The sequence below is a fragment of the Delphinapterus leucas genome, chromosome 1 (assembly GCF_059928025.1).
Source record: "Delphinapterus leucas isolate spDelLeu-1000000601 "Yukka" chromosome 1, BTC_Dleu_Yukka2, whole genome shotgun sequence".
NCBI classification, from domain to species: domain Eukaryota; kingdom Metazoa; phylum Chordata; class Mammalia; order Artiodactyla; family Monodontidae; genus Delphinapterus; species Delphinapterus leucas.
Window position 1 is genome coordinate 170,019,066 of NC_143129.1, and position 16,518 is coordinate 170,035,583.

The 16,518-nt window shown below is 48.3% G+C and overlaps 2 protein-coding genes across 6 annotated transcripts in view; both read right to left on the reverse strand.

The window, feature by feature from the left end:
- Positions 1-318: 318 nt before the first annotated feature.
- Positions 319-4,010, reverse strand: HMGN2 (high mobility group nucleosomal binding domain 2). The gene is made up of 6 exons (XM_022552009.2): positions 3,881-4,010; positions 2,833-2,877; positions 2,602-2,631; positions 2,185-2,235; positions 1,657-1,752; positions 319-1,161 (listed from the first exon to the last, which is right to left on the reverse strand). The coding sequence occupies exons 1-6, from the start codon at positions 3,893-3,895 to the stop codon at positions 1,126-1,128; spliced, it is 273 nt and encodes a 90-aa protein (XP_022407717.1). The 5' UTR covers positions 3,896-4,010; the 3' UTR covers positions 319-1,125.
- Positions 4,011-4,228: 218 nt separating this feature from the next.
- The window catches only part of DHDDS (dehydrodolichyl diphosphate synthase subunit), a 29,373-nt gene continuing 17,083 nt past the window's right edge, over positions 4,229-16,518 (reverse strand). For 3 of the 5 annotated variants that reach the window (XM_089898465.1, XM_022551965.2, XM_089898481.1), the window contains 2 exons: positions 15,090-15,197; positions 4,229-7,512 (listed from right to left, as the gene is read on the reverse strand). In XM_089898465.1, the coding sequence (XP_089754591.1) occupies positions 7,273-7,512; positions 15,090-15,197 (348 nt within the window). In that variant the 3' untranslated portion in view covers positions 4,229-7,272. The remainder of the gene's footprint in view (positions 7,513-15,089; positions 15,198-16,518) is intronic. The other 2 variants (XM_022551966.2, XM_022551967.2) reach the window with 2 other exon arrangements.

A 16,518-nucleotide genomic window follows, 5' to 3' on the forward strand; every position in this document is an offset into this window, starting at 1 on the left:
GTGAAGTGGAAAGGCTCCTGTACTATCAGCTGCCAGGCCCAAACCTCAGATCTACCAAACACCTGCATTTAAAAATACACTTCAGGTAGTGCTACATAACCAAGTACAGAAACCACTTCTCTGCTCCCAGCCTCTCACCACCTGTCTACTCCTGGGATCTTTCCCAAGTCCACGCAGCACTGTGTTCTACAGATGGACCACAAAGACTGACTGTACATGGAACCTCTACACCTCACACCAGAATGCATCCTGTCCCAAGAGACTTGGAGAAACCAGGCTCCCCCACTCCTGGGAAAAGATTAGAGGCAGCATTCCAAGTCAAACTGTATCCAGCTTTATTAAAGATACTTTTCATAAACAATCATGGTATTTCAGGCAGGACATGGGCAGACAATCGTTAACAGTATACAACTTTCAAACTCCCTTTTGCAATGGACTACCAAAATCAGAAAGCCACTATAAAACCCCATGAAGTCTTCATGTGATGCTCTGAACAGGGAAAGTTTAGAGTGAGGGTTGACATTTCACATTTAGTATGTTGTTTAACAACTTTTCACAAGCCGACCCTGACTTTCAGGAAATGAAAATGGCAAAAGTATCAATCTGAAGATCCACAATCTAAAAAAGGAACCGCTGCTCTTTTGAGGGACACCATCTCAATGGTGACAATGCAAAGTCCAGATTGCCTGACATACTGGTAACCAATTTTTGGGGGTCAGGTTCCAACAGGTCTCTGGGTTTAAGGGAGTCAAGTCTATGCTGAAGGTGGAGAGGGAGAAGAGGACATAAAAACTAACTTTAGTTTCCACACCACAAGGCATTTGTGCCAAGGTGGCTACTGTGTGTCAGTATCAAGGAACCCCTCCTTCCTGGGAACCAAGAGGAAGTCTCTCAAAACCAGATGGGAAAGGTGTTTTTCTCCCATGTCAATCCAGCTTCAGAGACAATCTATTAGTGACATGTGCTCTTCCCCCAAAAAACAACAATGAAGTGTTCTGTATGCTAACAACATAGCTTAAAAAAAAAAAAGTAAAACAAAATTCTGCATTTTTATAAAACTTGATAAAAAATAGTATTTCAAACTGTACAGTCACCAGAAGTACACAGTTATCAAAAATGCACACTTCACTTGGCATCTCCAGCACCTTCAGCTTTCTGTGCCTAAAGGAAAAACAGACAGATGAATACAGTATGTAGATGTGGAAACTATCTTCATTCATATTTCATTTATAGCATTTCTTTGCTCCCAGGCCAAAGTTCAGGTTTTAGGTACTTTGACACTGAGACTCAGTACTTCTTTTGAAAATGACTTGGCAGGTAACTTTGCTAAGTCACTTCCCCTCTGGACCTTACTGTAAAACTGGGGAAGGGGGCACACCAGTATTACAAGATCTGAGGTTACTTCCAACTTGAAAACCATGGTGTAGCATGAGCGCAACACCTAACGACAGGACAAGGCTCATACCACAGCTCTCTTTACTGGACGGCAGAGCCTTCAAGAATCCAGATGAAACTCACAGAAAAAAACCACAAGCAAACTCCAGACTAAAAGGCACACTTGGAGTGACACAGATGTTAAGAAAAAGGCCATAAAAGCTTTTGGGATCATTAACTGATTGAATGGGCAGACTTAACATAAAGTGAAAATAGTTGTACCTGGTCTGTTTTGGCATCTCCATTTTCTGCAGGATTATTCCCATCCTTGCCAGCATCAGCTTTCCCCTTTTTCCCTTTGGGTACCTTCTCTCCCTTCTAAAATGGGGGGATGGGGGGAAAAAAGCTGTTTCTCCTCATTTCTATCACCAGGATACAAGTCTACAAAGCTCTGCACAAAGTAGGGCTGTTGATCAAATATAAGATACACACATAAACTACATACCCTCCCCCATTCATAAAAACAAGGCCAAACTGTGGTCTTCAATACACGGAATTCTTTATCTGAATGTAAATAATAGAATAAGACAGCTTAAACATTTGCACTTGTTTAATACCCAAGTGTACAGTTTTTTGTAAATTGAAGACAGAGTTCTTGGTTAAGGACCAGTCCTATTAACTCTGTCAAATCTCAACTCTGTGTCAACAGATAAAGTTGTTATATAGCAGGTCTCCCTGTCAGCAACATGGGAAACTGTTCAGGCTTTTATGTAAATCCTAGATGCATGTTTGTCTCACCGTCCTACTCACCTTTGCAGGGGCCTTTTTAGGCTTGGGCTCTGGCTTTGGAGGAACAGGTTTCTTTTATTTGGGGGAGAAAAGCGAAGCAGAGAACATTAGGACAATGGACCAAAGAAAACAACCCACAACCAAACCACAGCACCACTGTCATAGAAGTTTCTCCTACTTTGTAAAGTTTGTGGCGGGCTTTCCATTAGAACTTCATATCTTCAGAAACCCACTCAAGTAACACTCGGAAGTGTCCCACTTTGGCTACAGCCATCACAATTTCAGAACGAGCAAATTCCAAATGGGCAAGAGTCCATAGCAGAGTAAGTCATTCAATACCAGCCACTGACCGTAATTCATGGGAAGCAAAGGGAACCGTTTTTCAATGCTTTTTAGTTTCAGAGAATAATATGAAAATTTAAAAGCAGACACACTTACAGCAGATAACCTTGCAGATCTTCTCTGTGGCTATTTAAAAAAAATAAAGAAAATTACAAATAGGACAGTTGAACCACTTAAATACAAAAAAGTTTTGCAGCTGAATTGTTCTAGACTATAAGAAGTAAAGAGAGCTTACTGAGGCAAATTCAGGACTATGAATATGGTTAATTACCACTAAAGGAACCCAAGGCTTTGTGAGACTCCAAAAGCAGTGAGAATAAGACTTACTTCATCCTTCACCTTGGTTTTATCTCCTTTAGCATCCCCTTCAGCCTATAAAAAACAAGTAAAAGCTAAGAAAGTTGCAGCTTCTGAAGCAGTTCTTAATGATTCAGTAAACTTAACGAAGTCCTAAAGGGGGAAGAAAAAAAATCGAAGGGAATCTTGCACACAACTTTCCTAAGGCATACAAATCCTCAGTTTGTAGCATCCCCAGCTCCTATGCAAATCCCCGAAGTGCTCAGAAAGCGCTAGGAACGCTGTTATGTGTCAGCCTCACACCCGGTCTGGCTCATAACGCGCAGGGACGGCGGGGCCCCGCGAAGCGCGCGCAAAGCTGGAGCGAGGCGCGCGAAGCGCAGCCCGCGCCGCTGCGCCAGGCAGAAGCAACAGCTGTACAAGGAGCAAACAAACCCCTACGGAGGCGGGGCCTGAGCGCCGTTGCCATGGCAGCCGTCGAGGGAGGGAGACGGGAGGAGCACGCAGCCGGGGGAACTCGTGGGCGGCAGCGGCGCGCACCGGGGCGAGTCTCGTGCGCGGGGGCCGTGGGCGGCGCGCGGTGGAGGTGGGGCCACACTGCGAAGTCCCGCCCCCAGGAAAGAAGGCCCCGCCCCCTCACGGCGGCGGTTTTTTGGCGGCAGCGCGTTCCCCCGCCCGCCAACCCCGAATGCCGCCTTCCCGCCCTTTCGGGTTTGAATTGCCCGCCCGCGGGGAAGGAGGGGGGGGGGGGCTAGCGATGGGGGGGGGGGGCGCGGGGCGGGCACGTCGAGCCCAAGGGGAGCGGGATAAACAGCCGCCAACATGGCTCCTCCCGCCGCGGCCGCCGCTCCTCCAATATGGCCTCTGGCGCCCGCGGGCAGCCAAGCCGCGCAGGGTTAGCCCGGGGCGGCCTGACACCGCCTCGAGCTAACGCGCCTGGGGGCTGAGTCTGCTCCAGCTCGCCGCTGATTCGCGCTTCCCAAAGCCGGGGAAGCGGCGGCGGCTGCTGCATTGGTGGTGGTGGTGGCGGTGGTGGCGGCGGCGGCGGCCCAGCGCCTGGGGCCCTCGCGCCACGTACCTTTCTCTTGGGCATGGTGGCGACGGCGGCGGGACGTATGCGCTGGACACGGGGAGGCAGTGGCGCGCGGCTTTGGCCAGTCCAAGGGTCGCTCTCGCCTCTTCTTCACACTGCTCGGGCTCCGGGGGGTTTATAAAGTTTTTATAGCGCTGGGAGCCCCGGACCGGTTAGAACCGGATTTCACCTCCCGCCGCCGTTCATTGGCCCAGCTGGGGTCACGTGGGCGGGGTTTAAACTCACCTCCTCTGGAGGGAGTGAGGAGGGGGGTATGGGGGGGAGGGCGCGCGAGACGGCGGCGCGCCTGGGGGTGGGGGCGCAGTGGGGGAGGCGCGCGTCGAGGGCAATAAATGAGGGAGGGTGGTGCGACTCGGCGGGCTCTGGGTTTCGGCTCCCGCCAAGAGCTGGCTTTTCCAAACTACCAAGTTCCTTCCACCTTATGCAACCGAGCTACCCACTTCTCCAAGCCATGCGACACTTAGGGCGCATCTCAGCCGCTTTCCTTCCTGTTCCCGCTGGGGGCCCCAGAAGAAGGGTTTGCTAGGCCTGGCCGCACTGCCCTTCTCCGCCGGAGGCGGGAGGAAGCGCGCGGCTTGGAGGCACAGGCTGCAGTTCCCAGGGCCAAGGCTGACGCTGAAGTGGGGAAAGAGCGGGGAAGCCAGCTCGGCGCAGCCGGACGTGCATCCTTCCAGGCTGCCACTCGGAGGACGCCTCTCGGGCACCTCACCTGGAAGGCGGTCCACTCGAGGTGGGGTGGGGGTTCCAGGGGGAGACTTTACACGCAGAGGTGCCTTTCGGGTGCAGTGGGGCAGGTAGGAGCTGTCCTTTCAGCACCCGTTGCTCAGCCGCCTCCCCAAACACCAACGAAGCCCCCCCAAAGCCTGTCGGGTGGATGGCTCTCCTAGGTCCTTGTATTCCTGGACCTCAGAACCCCGCCACCGAATGACGGAGAGTGGCCGCCAAGAAGGCCTACTAGCACTCCCCTCCCTCTAACCTTTACCCGCTACGGAGACATGAAGCTCAGCTGCCCCCACCCGATGCAGCCACTAACCCTGGGCGCTGCACACGCAGCTGGCGAAATCCCTCCTTCCACACTGGCAGGCTGGCTGGCTTCCTTTCACTTGCGCGAGGGAAAAGGAGGGTGGAGGAAAGCGTCCGGGCATTAGGAAACAAGTAGAGTTACAGGGGTTGCGATGGAAAAAGGGCTCTTCCAGTGGCTCTCCCACCCCGTCCCCAAAGCTAGGGATCCTAGAGGTAGCCAAGTGCACCTGAGGGAGGTAGCCAAGTGCTGCAGCAAAACATGATCTTCTGTTGCACTGTTCGCAAACAAGTTTTACATCTAAGAATTTTAAAAATTCTATTTGACACCCGAGAGAACGCAACACGATAAATATCCTCAACTGGGGGGGGGGGTTGGCTCACAGGTGGGAGGACATTTAAATAGGTCTCACCTAATTTCCTGAGGCAAGGGTTGAGCTGGTTTGTACAAATCACACCGGTAGAAAGCAATCACTGTGAGTTCATATCAACTATTTGCAGCCCCTGTTCCTGAGCAGCAGCGATCCCTCCGCCTCTTCTCCTTTCCACCCCTTACAGGCAGCCACTCCTCACCCCTCCCCACTGTGTACCTTTCCCAGAATACAGGACCTCAGGCCAAAGATACCAGCCCCATTAATCACCTCTGCTGTACCCCAATCATAGTAGGGAAAGTCAGACCCAGAAAGGAGACAGGACTCAACAACCATGCTCACAGGGCAGATTCCATTTGCTGCCTCCAGCCCCTCATTCCCGCCTTAATTGTAGGGCTCTGCATTATAGCCGCATAATTCATGCCTCCCTAATTAAGGCTGTCAACAGCCCCCTTGTAAAGCTGGAAAATGTACAGCACCTGCTCTCTGGGAACCCCGTGCCAGGGATTGGTAGTGGGGAGTGCCAGGTGTGTGAGGGGGGACTTGCCAAAGGGTGCATTGATTGGCTTCTCAATCGCAGTGCCGGGCATTTATGTTTGATTCTGGGAGCAGGGAAGATGCCCAAAGGGTCTCTTGTGCCAGGTATCCAGGCACAGAAAAGGGAGGAGACTGGACTATAGGGAAGTTATCGGTTTTAAAGAATATGCTCTTAGCACTGCTTGCAAGATCCTACCTCTCCCCTAGAGGGAGGTGCTGGGAAACAGTTTGCAGAAAGTAAAACGGGAAGACTAAACAGAGTAGCCTTTGGTTGGTATTACCCGCTGGTGCTTGCTGCTCTGGGGCACCTGAAGCACAGAGCTGCTCAGACAACTCTTCAAAGGCACTAATCCTCTCAGCAGCTCTGCAGCGAGGCCTGGCAGGGAGAGGTAAGGAAAAGGACACGGCCCTTGACTCGGCCCTCTTCTCCCTGCTGGGCAACCTTGGCCCTCACAAGCTGAGACTCTGCCATGCTGGGAATAAATCATCTCACCGTCTACTTAGGGGGACAGGTCAAAAGCTGAGAAAAGCCTCAAAGGCTGTTGAGGTGGGAAGCAGAGTCCGAGATGCTGAGGGCAGGAGGCAGTCAGTTGGGAGAAGTGCTTGTTTCTGTGCTCTTGGTCCTGATGTCATCCAGGGAAGGTGGCCTGTGCTGGATTAGATTCACCAGGGCCTATAGGTCTTCTGTTACCCTGTAGCCATGGAGGGGACCGGTCTCAATGGGGAGTGGAGCCTGGCCCCATGCCCTGCAAGAGGAGAAAAGCTTGTGTGGGCTGAGTCGACAATAGGTAATTGGATTGTAATCACCCGCCTGGCTTCCGCGCACCATTGGGGGCGCTGCTTTCAGTGAACAGTCAGCACTGTGTGGTGGGAGGGGGTAGAGATTCAATAGCAAATCCCAGGTGGAGAGCCAAGGGGGAGGAGCAGCAGATGGGCAACTTTTCTTTCTGTCTCTCCCTCCCCTTCCTTGCCTAAATAACGCTGGCTGCCTATTAGCTATTTACCAGCAGATCCAAGGTGGGTCCACATCTTTTGTGAAGACTAAGATGGATGGGTAAAGGGCTAAGGTTTTGGGGAGAACTCTTCCCCGAAATTCTTTGTGTTGAAGGATGTGCTGGTGGAAAAAGAAAGTGCACCTAGGAGTACAGGTAGAGGTGGCAAAGATGGAAGAGCTGGGGCCCTCTGCTCTCTGAACCTATTCGTGATCAGAGTTTGACCTGGATCAGAGTTTGGGTTTAGTGTACTTGTGAGAGACTCTCACCCTCAACCCTCCTGTCCCAGGCAGCCCAAAGATGTCTATGGCCAGCAAACCTGGCCTCTGGGGCTCCCTTGCCAAGCAAAGGAAACACAATTCATCATCAGGAGGGAGGTAACTTTCACCAAGAAAAGAAAGGGGAGTGGGGCCCTGGAGGCAGAGGGCAGGGCAAAGTGGCAGGAGGCCAGCCTCACTCAGGCTGATGCAGTGCCCAGACGTGCCAGCCAGTCAGCCCGCTTGAGTTCTAAGGCCTGCAGGAAGCCTTGGACCCGCTCTTCTCGTCTGGCTGAGAGTTTGTGCAAGCGTGTCCGTCGGAGCTGGGCGTCCCCACTGGCCTGGAGCCCCTCTTGCAGCAGCTGTTCTGTCACTGCAGCCTGGTCCCTCTCCAGCTGCTGCCTCTTCCGATCCTCTGCATACATGTCTCGGGCCTTCTGCTAGAGAAAAGTGGGGATTGGGGTGGGGAGATCATTTTTAGGCGTGGGTGGAATTGGGATGGAGGAGGTAAGGGTGGGGCACAGGACGGGCCAAGTTAAGTGGAACAGTGGGAAGTCTGTAGCAGATCTGGAAAGGTTTGGGAGTAGGTGTGCAATGGGTGGTGCCCATGTTGTATAGGCAGGGCAGTGGCAGTTCTGGATCCATCTTGGTTTGTTTTGGGTGGGAGTTTCTATATTTCTTGAAATTCTTCTCAGGTTTGCACTTGGAAGGGAACAAGGCAAATGTGGGTATGACTTCTGGTTCCCCCACCACCTAGCTTTGTGGCTTTGGGCAAATCCTCTCCTAACCTCACTTCTTCATCTGTAAAGCGGGGGTTGTGCCTACCTTGAAGAGTGGTTTTAAGGATTAGAGATAATATATGCAAAACCCCTCCAGCATATTAGCAGGCTCTCAAACAGAAACAGCAATTTTACAAGTTATCACTCTGATGCAAGGAAGGTTCTATTCCTGCCTGGGGCATATGCAGTGGGTCATTTCTTTGGTTTCCCAGGTCACTCTAAGAGTGCCATCCTCCCAACTGCCTAAAGTTATCTTTCAGAGTCTGGATCCAGAACTGCCTCTCACATGGAGACCAGGCTGACTCGCCCAGCAAATGACCCTCCTGTGAACATTATGAGAAGCAGGTTCAGCTTTCTTAAGCCACTTACTTCATCCTGCCTCTAGAATAGGCATTAGTGTCCACAGTCCACATTTTCTGTTAGAAAAATGAACCCTTGAAGGCTCAGTGGAGCCCTCAGGCTCCTGGAACCAGTTCTGACACCAGGTAAGTGATTATATTCCTTGGCAGCACTTCTCATACCCTGTGTGTGTCTTCAGACAAACCCTAAAGTCCTAGAGGACAGAGACTGTGGCTTTTCCTTTCTGGCACTTGGGGCACCCTGTACATGTGAAATGCTCAGTACACTGACTGTATGATCCCAGGAGGACAAGGCGGATGCTCCTGGCACAGAAGGGGAAAACCCTTTCGGAGCAGAACCAAGGCCTTGCTGTGCCTCACTGATGCTCTCTGCTCCTGCCACTCTAACAGGCTGCAGAACCTTAGCACCAGAGTCCCTCCTGCCAAACCTATTCCATGTGTGAGAAACTCCCATTTTGCTGCCGATTTGGTATCCTATACCCTTTGTGACCCTTACCACATTCTACCTTGTACTGTGGTATCTGGGTACCTGTCTGTGTCCTACTCAGCCCGTGAACACCTGGATTGCTTTGTTTTAATCCTTTAAGGAATATCTTACATGTACACAAGCACTTCATCTGTTGTCTCACTTGACCCTCCCAAAAGAGCTACGGAGGTGCTGGAGACAGACATGGAGGTTCAGAGTAGGGAAGTGATTTGCTAGGGTCTCTCAGCAATAAAGACTTACTGCATGAATAAAGATGACAAATGAAAAATCTGGAAAATCCCCCCTCCAGGCTGTTGAATGATCCAAGGCATTCAAGGGTACTCTTCTGCTATGATAACGAACCCCCATGTGGAGGTATGAAGACTAAAACAAGCTTAAAAAGTTGATGTAAGGGTCTTCATCTTGTTAGAAGGGCTTCCTCCTGGCCTTAGTCAGGAGGAACCCTGGGTCCTACATACAAGACTTTATTGGGGGTACGGAAATGCACAGGACGTAGTCACCACGATCCATGTGCTTACAGGCTGAGGACACAGAGATGTACCCAAATACCATAACACAAGGTGGAATGTGGTAAGGATCATCATGGAGGTAAGAGAAAGGGCCATGCAGTTCAGAGGAAAGAAACTGTGGTTGATGAAGGTCAAGGGGGCAGTGAAATCTCATGGTCAGGCAGAATCTGAGCTGAGCTTTAACCAATGGGGAAGATTCAGATAAAGGTAAAGTGTATGGGGGGAGGAGAATATCAGCAGGGGAATAATGGGCTACTATACATCACTCAGGAAATCAAAGAGCGTGATCAGGCCAGTGTGAGTCTGCCTGGAATACTGGGGTTTGAGAAGTTTCTGTCCAGAGGACTCCCTCACCTCTCCAAGCCTATTTCTTCATCTGCAAAATGGGGACAATAGTGTCCATATCACTGGGTGGTTTGAGGAAAAATGAGATAATGAATGCCCAATCTGGTGCCTGGCTATTAACAGTTAGCCCTTCTTCTGTCACCACTGCTTGTGGCTAGGGCTAAGTAGGCTAAGTCCTGGCTGAACAGGAAGGATGAGGGCACCAAGCCACAGGAGGAGGAAATGCGGAGCTGGTTAAAATTGCTCCATGCGGCTCAGGCTTTTTCCAAATGGCAGCCCTAGACTGAGTGCTGAGCAGGGAGGCTGCAGCCAAGCAGACCCTGGCCCCTAATTTGCCAGGAATCAGCGATTCACTGTTAGGATGACAGAGTCAGGGGAGCTCGTAAAGACCATCAGCTCTAGCCTTCTCATTGTACAGACAAGGACACCAAGGCTGAGGTGGGGAGGGGCTTGGCCTAGGTCACAGTGGGTTGAAGTTCCCTTGGTTTCTCCACTAACTTTTTTTTTTTGCGGTACGCGGGCCTCTCACTACTGTGGCCTCTCCCATTGTGGAGCACAGGCTCCGGACGCACAGGCTCAGCGGCCATGGCTCACGGGCCCAGCCGCTCCGCGGCATGTGGGATCTTCCCGGACCGGGGCACGAACCCGCGTCCCCTGCATTGGCAGGCAGACTCTCAACCACTGTGCCACCAGGGAAGCCCTAAGATAACTTCTTGAAAGATCTTTGGGAAATGTGTTTCATGCCTCTGGATAAGCTGTACTTTCTAGGGGTGGAGTGGGGAACCAGTGGCCTGCATCTGGGCACCTCTGTGCAACCTCCACATGGTCTAGATCTACCTCCCTATCTCAAAGGTGTTGTAAGTTCTTCTCAGGTACTCAGCCTCTAAAAATCTAGGCTAATGGAAGTCCTAATAGTCAATTTCTCTCTTCCTGACCATACTGTCTACTCTCCCTGTATAATGACCAATCAGGGGAGAGGGCGTTAATAATTACCTTAGACACTTCTTATGCAGACCTTATATGGTCTTGGTGTAAGGGGTCCAAGGAGCTCCTTTTGAGAAATGGCGCCCTAACCTATTAATATAAATCTCTCCTGGGCATTAAGCCTCTCTGCTCTTGTTCTCTCCTCAGCAGAATTAGGGAACAAGACGTAATAGCCCCTCCAGTATATAAACCCTCAAGTCCTCTGACCTCACTGGGGCATGGAGAGGATGCAGGTCTTGGGTTTCAAAACATTCATTAGCTAATGACAAGTCTTCCCAAAAGTCCCCATTTGCCACAATCAATATGCCCAGGTCAGTAGCATGGGGGGGTGCCTTTCTGAGGGTTGTTAAGAGACAGTACCTCTTGCTGGAAACATGATGTTTTGATGAGCACCCAGAGTCTCCCTGCTAAGGGAACTGTACTGGTGATGGGATGAGCGGGATGCTAAGTGTCTGTGGTTTTTCTGGAGACAGATGAAGTCTGAAGAGCCCAGAGACATACATTGTGAACGATATTGGCCACCAGTCTCTGAAAATGAACTCTGTTCCAGCGCTTTTAGTGTATTAGCTTACTGAAGACTTATCACAAACCTGTGAGGCAGGTATTATTATTATCATTACTCCCCTCATTTTACAGATGAGAAAAATGATTCTCTGCCTTGGGTTAAGTAATTGCCCAGCCAGTCACACAGCTAGAAGGCTGTGCCATGACTCAAAGTCAGGAATGTCTGAGACAAGAGCTGAAGTTTTTAACTTCTCTTGAGAAGATAGTGACTACCTGAAGAACACTAGACATAAAATGGCTGATTGTTCCACCCTGGCGTTTAACCTCTGACAAATGCATTGAAGGAAGTTTAGTGGGAATATGTATATTCCCCCTCTATATCATTACAGATTAAGTGGACCGAACACTTATTCCTCATCTCTGTCAAAGATCCCCCCATGGACCTACCATCCATGCAGCTTGTAACTGAGGATCAGTGGCTCTGTACTGCTGCCCACCCCTTCCTTGCCCTAATTTTCTATCTGTCCTACTGTGTCATAGTTGAGATTTCTTCCATGTGCCAGCCCCCATTCTCTAAGACTGATGGGTGACCACCTGGAAACTGCCATGGTCCCTTCAGATACCAAGGTCTAGCCTCCAACAATTTGTAGCTGAGTCCCTGTTTCCATTAGCATCCATCAGCTGCCCTCATCCCAGTGAGCTACTATAGATCAAGAACCCAACTCCCTGCCCTGGCTTCCTGCAGGGAATGGGGACATACTGGGCTGGGCTTAGAGACAGAGCAGCTCAGAATTTAACAATGGGAATTTGGGAGATGGGTCAAGAACACAGATGTGGAGGCAGAATACCAAAGGGTATGGGAACAAGGAACTGTGAAGAGTCCAGTTTGGTGATGATACAGGATACATACAAGGGAGATATTAGAAAGATCAGCTCTCTCTGGTCTGAGGCCAAACTGGCCAGGATGTTGTCAGTCTGGATTGTACGCTTAGTGCTTCTGCTGAGGTGCTAAGATTTCTAGAAACAGAGTTTGAGGGCTCCTGGGTAGAGGAAACCTGGCCAAAACTTCTATGAGGTCTGCTGAGAAAAGGTTCAGGGCAGTCAGTATCTCTGTTATTACTTTGGTTTCCTCACTCTAAAAATGGGGGCAATTAATAATAGTAACTACCTTACAGAACTACATAGAATATAAGTAAAAGGATGCCTGACATGTAAGAACTCAATAAATGTTTGAAATTATGATTCTTAGGTACCAAATGAAACTCTTAATGGCTGTCCTCAAACACGTTCCACCCCATCCTAGGAAACAGCAGAGCCATCTACCCAGCTGCCCAGGCCAAAACCTAAATGTTTTGGTTCCTAATAACATTAACATTTTACTCATTTGTTTTATCCTACAAGATGAATAAAGGAGTTTCAGAGTTACATCATCAACATTACCACTAATAAACCTCCTAAGTAATGTTTAAGTTAGCTTTCCAGTTTGTATCATCCTTAGAATATATCCCACTAAAAATGTATAGTCAGAGAACTATGTTCAGGTAACTGGAATTAATCCCTTTCTCTGGGGGTTATATTATCAACTTAGTTTCATTTGTTTCTGCTTTAACTTTTGTTTTTCCTCCATCTCAGTCCACTCAGCCCTCCCCTTCTCTACAGCTGCAACCCCACCTTGAGGCACATTCTCCCACCTGGACTACTGTAGGAGTTTGGTCTCTGACTCCTGCCCTCTGAAAATCCTGAGTGATTTTTACAAAATATAAATCAGATCCTGTCACTCCCCTGATCAAAAGTCTTCAGATGTGTCATCATGGCCTACAAGGCCCTCAGTGATCAGAGGCCTGACTCCTACCCAGCCTCATCCCACATCCTTCTCCCTCATGTGTGCTGTCCTCTTTGTTCTTCCAAGACCTAAACTTTATAACTTTAGTATCCTTGCCCTTGCTGCTCCCTCTGCAGAGAATAATTCTTTCCCCCCGGATTTTTACCCATCTGGCTATCTCTCATCTCTAATATAATGGCTTAAAAAAGACCTCCTTAGAGAGGCCTTCCTTGACTGCTTTATTCAGCACCTCCTGCTCTCTTCATTACTTTCTAGCATATCACCCTATTTTCTTCATTGCCTTATTACAATCTGAAATTATTGTATATACTTGTTTACTTATTATCTGTCTCCTCAAGTAAAAATACAAGCTCCACGAAGGTAGGGATCTTGTCTGGCCAACTAACTGCGTGACTCTCTTGTGCCTAATACTAACATAGTGCCTGACTCAGACCAGGTACTCAGTAATAGACATTTATGAAATGAGTGAAACTTGAGGTAATTCCTCCGATAGCCATGTGGGAAAGTATCTGAGAAACCTGAAATTACTAAAAGACTTCTCAGCAGCCAACTTAGAGACAAGAATATCCATACACAAAAGCTCGTGCACCAAGATCCTCTGGGCTTCATGCAAGGCCAGTTTACTCTCACTTTACAGACATAACTCTAACAAGCTTGGTTGCCTGGTTTCCTTGCCTGTAGCTGATTTAAAACTGGAAATAGGAAGAGAAGGGAAGAAGGGATGCTGTCAAAATTAGCCATTGACCATATACAAGAAATCCCAAAGCCAAGTATTTTGGGACAATCTAGCTTAGAGAAAGAGTCCCACCCTTCAAGGCCATCCTGCACAGTGAAGTACTTCAAGAGGGCAGTTACTAACAATATTATCGTTCTCAGCACCATTAGAATGTGATTATTCTAATCATCATTATTAGCAAGTGCCTGGTACACAGAAGGTGTTAATGAATTATGCACAAGACCTGTTTCAGAAAGTTTTCTATCAAAATAGGATTAAAAAAAGTTTTAGTTCTTAAAGGGAGACTTGGTCATGTGGAAAAATCTGATATTCATTCCTCTTTGACAGTGGATAATTGAGACTTTGCTGTTTTTCCTTTTACTTGAACTTTACTTCCTTTTTCAAATTCTGAGACTAAGTGATCAAGCACATGACCAAACCTTCATGATTTGATTGACTTATTCCAGGAGTTCTGGACTTGGGATTCATGGAAAGATTTCAGGAGTTATGTGAACCCCCAGAAGTAGTTTATGTGTTAAAGGGATTAATGTAGTTCTATGCAAAATGCCATGTGTTAGAGTGATCTTTGCAATTTTTCTAGGGAGATGGTCTACGGCTTTCGTTAGCTTCTCCAAGGAGTCTGCGATGCCAAGGGGACCGAAAAGCCCTGACTTAGATCATTATTTCCTCCTGGCCATTATCTCTCCAGACTCAAGAAGCATCACCAGCTTTGGGTTTAAAATTCTGTGACCTTGGGACAGTTTCCCCGCCCCTCTGTTGCCATATCTGAAAAACAAGGACGCCAAGCCTGCTGGATTGCTGGAAGGGTTAAATAAGAAAACTTACATGAAAACACCAAAGTGCCTTAATAGGCCCTCAATACGTTAGCTGCCACCACCACACACACTGCCATTATTATTAAGAGTCCTAATCAGACGTAGGTGACTCTGCCTCCTAATGAAACCTGTTTCAAGATCTGGTGATCAAAACTGAAAGCAGAACTTCAAGTCTTGGTAGAACACAGTTTCATACAAAGACAGTGCTATTTCATTTTTAATCCCTCTGGAAGCGTCTTGGATTTTGTATACTTCCACTTCTACACTCTTTTATTAGGCCAATTCTTTCAGGGAATAATGGCCAGTCTCTCTGAGAAGCCTTTCCTGGGTTTCCATAGTAAAGAGATTAAAGATTTATAACTTGAATCCCAGTTCCATCTTTTATTGGTTATGTGTCCTTAGCTAAATAATTTTGATTTACTCATTTGCACAAATGGGGCTAATAATACCTAGCTCATTGGGTTCTTGGGAACATTGAATGAGATAGTGCATATAAACTGTTCACAGTGCCTGACACATAGTAAATACTCAGTAAGTGGTAGCTACTCATCATTAACATGATTATTAGCAAGTGCCTGACATATATAGCCGTGGGTGGTCATCAATGCTAACCTTTTCTTCCATTCCATCCAGTCAGGCCAGCCCTGAACTCTTACCTGAAGCATGCTATGGTTCATCTGGAACTGCAGGATGGCCTCACAGAGGTTCCAAAACGTGTATTCTGGCCACAGAACAGGCTGGAACACCAAGCAGGAGTGGGAGGTCTGGGAAAGGTGGGGAAGGAAGAGAGTATGGTTTAATAACATGTTACTGGAACACATCCTTGGTCAGGCTCCAAAGAAAGAGCAGGCTGATCACAGCCAGAGATGAGGCTGGACAGGCATCCTGAGCTGCAGCTGCCGCCAGCCCGGATTCCCTCACTAATAGGGGACGGGTCATCTGAGGCAGTAAAATCACCTGCCTGTAGCAAGGCAGAACTAAAGCGAGACTAGATCAACATTTCCACCAGGATTTTTCTAAGCCAATTTTAGGACTATGAAATAACATCTAGATTATGTTACTGGCTCTTGGCCCTTAGAGGTCATCTGGGAGACACAGTGTCTGATAAAAGTTAGCAATGAACAAATGGTAGCTGCCATTGTTATTTTTAAGTAGCAGAGTATAGGACAACGGTTAAGAGCATGGGCTCTGGGGCCTGACTGCCTGGCTTTGAATTCTGGCTCCACCGTTTACCATCTACTTGACCTCAGGCAAGTTACTTAACTTCTCTGGGCCTCAGTGTCCTCAACTGTAAAACTGGGTAATAAGAATAACTAGTTTTTAAGGTACTGTGAAAATTTAACAAGATAACATACATAAAGCAGAGCAAAGAGCTGGGTGAACTTTTAACAATCATCACTGATATAAGACTCCCTTTTGGAACATTCTTGACAGCCACTGCTTGACACCTTTACTGGTGAGGAATTCAGTGCCTCAAGGGGGATAACTTTAGCTGTCAGATAGCTCATTAAGTTAAACCAATGTCACCTACCAAGGTCTCAGGTCGTTTCTCTGGAACAACTTTATTTCTTCTTCAAAGTGACATTCTTTCAAATATTTGAAGGCTAGCTTAGAACTGCCTGTTATCTGTTCCCAAGGTTGTAATGACTTGTTCACTTGTCTTTTCCAACAAACTGTAAGTTTTAAGATAGTAGGGATTGGGCTTCCCTGGTGGCACAGTGGTTAAGAATCCGCCTGCCAATGCAGGAGACACGGGTTCGGGCCCTGGTCCGGGAAGATCCCACATGCTTCGGAGCAACTAAGCCCGTGCGCCACAACTACCGAGCCTGCGCTCTAGAGTTTTCGAGCCACAGCTACTGAAGCCCACGCGCCTAGAGCCCGTGCTCCACAACAAGAGAAGCCACCACAATGAGAAGCCCACGCACTGCAACAAAGAGTATCCCCCGCTCACGGCAACTAGAGAAAGCCCACGCACAGCAATGAAGACCCAACGCAGCCATAAATAAGTAAGTAAATAAATAAATAAATAAATGATAGTAGGGGTTATTTCTAACTTGGTTACTGCCGTATTTCCAGCACAAAGGA